We start from the raw sequence: 3,180 nt of genomic DNA, 5'->3' as shown, positions 1-3,180 counted from the left end.
ATCACAAATGCAGACATGGTTTTATGTTTATGCAGCGCGATACGCAACGCAACGCGTAAAAAGACAGTATAAGTCATTATAATCAGTAATTATGTCCCCACTGGATGCAACAAATGCCTCATTTATAATGGGTTTTACTGGTTTTGTCTCGTCGCGCCGGGACACGTCATCACAGTATGGTAAGGGGCGTAACATTTCCGTCACATGCTTGAGGAATTCGGCCAATCACAACGCACTGGATAGCTGGCCAATCACAGCACACCTCGCTTTTCAGACCGATGAGCTTTGTAAAAATCAACGCGTTTCAGAAAGGCGGGGCATAGAGGAGAAACAATAATGTACATTATGTGGAAAATAATGTGTTTTTTTGAGCCTCAAACCGCATAAACACATTGAATTACACCAAATACACAAAATAATGTTCTTTTTAGCAACATCATATGACCCCTTTAAATGTCCGTCTAGTTTGAATTTGCCGCTTGCTCACAACTGCAGTCTTAACGGAATCTTTGTGTTCAAATATTTCAACTCAAATCAATATTTTTGTGTCTAATTATTTACTTATGTGGCAAGTAGCCATGTAATAAGTGGGATAATGTACATCCAGCCAGTTGTTATCGCAGAATAACCCCCTTCAGGGTGATAGAAAAAAAGATCCTGATCACCTTGTCGGGGGTTATTCTGCAATAACAACCGGCTGGTACATTATCCCTCACATACATTACAGATAGAATAACTTTTTCAATATCAAATTATTATATATCTAAACGGTAATAGCAACAACATATGAAATAAGAATTTTGAAGAGTTTTAAATCTGTTTCCTCACAGCAAATCAAAAATTGTGCCCTGATCTATCTGTGGAAAATGGGTTCATATACAGCCACTCCTTCAATAAGGAAAAAATATTTTACTCCTGCAACACGGGTTATAAACCATTCACTGGAAACTGGTGGGATTCAGTGACATGCAGCAAAGGATCTTGGTCTGACGAGCCTCGCTGCATCCGTGAGTTTTATTATTGTCAGTCTCAGGTGTTTGAGGAATGATAGTGCACTGAAAAGTGCTTCCTGTCGTTGGTCTTTACAGGGGAGGAAGAATGTGGTGCTCTTCCCAGTGTTCACCATGGAAAACTAAAGCAAACCCGTCGTGATCGAGAAACTGCTGAAGTGGAATGTGATCCAGGGTTCATATCAACTGAACCCTTCATAAAATGCACCAATGGTAGATGGGAGACACCAGTGTGTAAAGGTGAGTCTCTCAAACTCTTATTACATTTTGTAATAGGAGCAGCTGTGCATACAGTGGGCTGGACAATATAATCTCCCAACAATATTAAAATCAGTCTTATTGGAGTTCATGAATTTCAATCATTTTTTTTTTTCAGAGGTGCGTTGTGGCATTCCTCCAAATGTGGAAAATGCAGTCATAACATCTGAACCTAAAGAATTTTATTTACCTGGATCTACTGTAACATACGTATGTCGAAGCTCATACTTAATGAATGAGAAAAGTACAGTTTTCTGCCAAAGTGGAACATGGGAAAACACACCAACATGTCAAGGTGAGGTTTTGGTTGGTGATGATAAAATGTCTTTTAAAACTGCAGATTAGAAAATGCCAGATTAGACAATTATTTTAAAATTAGAGATTATAAAATGGCATTCTTATAGGTGAAAATCAAAATAGATATTTGAAAATCAGGAAGGAATAACATCAAAACTCTAGATAATTTTGTGGTAGTGCTGCCAATATTTACAAACTCAATTTGCTGTGAAGACCTAGTGAAATCATCATTTGAGTTATGGCACTCTGAGTCCATCTGCTAATGTAATGTTACATGCGTTTAAAATGTACTTGTTTTTCTTTTCTGGGAAAACAGCAGAAATACTGATCACTCATCCTGCACTGCACACATTTTTGTCAAATCAAATGCTCTCTACAATCAAAATCAAATCAATTGTTTCAGAGCCACTGTATATATTTTGTATATATTTTTATATACTATTTTGCATATTGCTCCAAAAATATTTTACATAATGTTAGATGACATTATTTTATATATTTAACTACAATATATATTATGTTGTATAATTCATATTGTTTAAATTTTATATTATACATTCTATTTTATAATATAATTTCATATTTTGATGCAATTTGTTTGTTTTTATTTTATGATACTATTTTTATATTGAAATGCATGCAGCACAGTAATCAAATTAATCTGTTCACATATTGAATCAAACTTCACAATAATAGAGACTTCATGTGATGTCATGCTGACATGTGTCAGAATACTTTCGTAACAGTGAGGAGTTTTCAGATCCACACGCTGCTCCTGCTGGTAGATTAGAGTCTTTTTTCTGATTTTAATAGGACAGAGAGAAATCACCTGTCAGTCAAATGGAGAATGGAGCAGCCCTTTATATAAATGTGAAGGTAAACACACAGCAAGTAAAAGCTTCTGACTGAGCAAAGATAGATTTGTGATACACATGGAAGATGCTTGCTTGACCAGATCTTTCTGTTTTTAGAAACAAAATGTGTTGCAAAACTCACAGAGAACATGAGATCAGACGAACACCCGGGGTTTGAGGTCTCAGTCAGACCAGGACAGACAATAACTTTTTCATGTGTTGGGAGTGGATCGACATTACAAGGACAGAAAAAAATCACCTGTCAGTCAAATGGAGAATGGAGCAACCCTTTTCCTAAATGTACTGGTAAGGTCACAGGCAGGGGCGTAGATTACGCGGGGTAGCCGGTGTGAATAAATATATATTTAAATTCAAAGAGACAGGATAGTCTGTGCATGATCTGATGTTTTATTCGGACCCAGAATAAGCTGTGAAGACGCTTGTGGGCGTTCCTACTGCTGTAGCTCTCCTGTTATTGGTAGACTGCACGTCTGGACATATCTGGATATATAAAATGCAATCACAAACTGTATATTGCCGGTAAAACTAAGATATAATTCTATTATGACTAGGAATTAGACTTAAGAGAAATAAAAGTACCATTCTGCTGTTGGAGAGTGTTGTTATATAAACTACAGCAGTGCTTGTGCATTAAATCATTAACTGGTGCTAAACTGCTCACTGCAGCATGTAATTAACAACTCGAACCATCAATGTATGAATCAAACTCACTTAGACAGCCAACGGTTTCTTTTCTACGC

At 36.6% G+C, this 3,180-nt stretch overlaps 1 protein-coding gene across 2 annotated transcripts in view; it reads left to right on the top strand.

Annotated features, from left to right (window-relative positions):
- Nucleotides 1-3,180, top strand: part of LOC107701542 (complement factor H-like) — an 87,008-nt gene that overhangs the window by 79,270 nt on the left and 4,558 nt on the right. For both annotated transcript variants that reach the window (XM_016503585.1, XM_016503584.1), the window contains exons 7-11: nt 831-1,007; nt 1,089-1,250; nt 1,387-1,563; nt 2,379-2,441; nt 2,537-2,725. In XM_016503585.1, the coding sequence (XP_016359071.1) occupies nt 831-1,007; nt 1,089-1,250; nt 1,387-1,563; nt 2,379-2,441; nt 2,537-2,725 (768 nt within the window). The remainder of the gene's footprint in view (nt 1-830; nt 1,008-1,088; nt 1,251-1,386; nt 1,564-2,378; nt 2,442-2,536; nt 2,726-3,180) is intronic.

This window comes from Sinocyclocheilus anshuiensis, unplaced genomic scaffold, assembly GCF_001515605.1.
Source record: "Sinocyclocheilus anshuiensis isolate Anshui unplaced genomic scaffold, SAMN03320099.WGS_v1.1 scaffold3611, whole genome shotgun sequence".
NCBI lineage: Eukaryota > Metazoa > Chordata > Actinopteri > Cypriniformes > Cyprinidae > Sinocyclocheilus > Sinocyclocheilus anshuiensis.
Note: the sequence above shows the minus strand (reverse complement) of the source record. Positions and strands in the feature narration are given on the sequence as shown.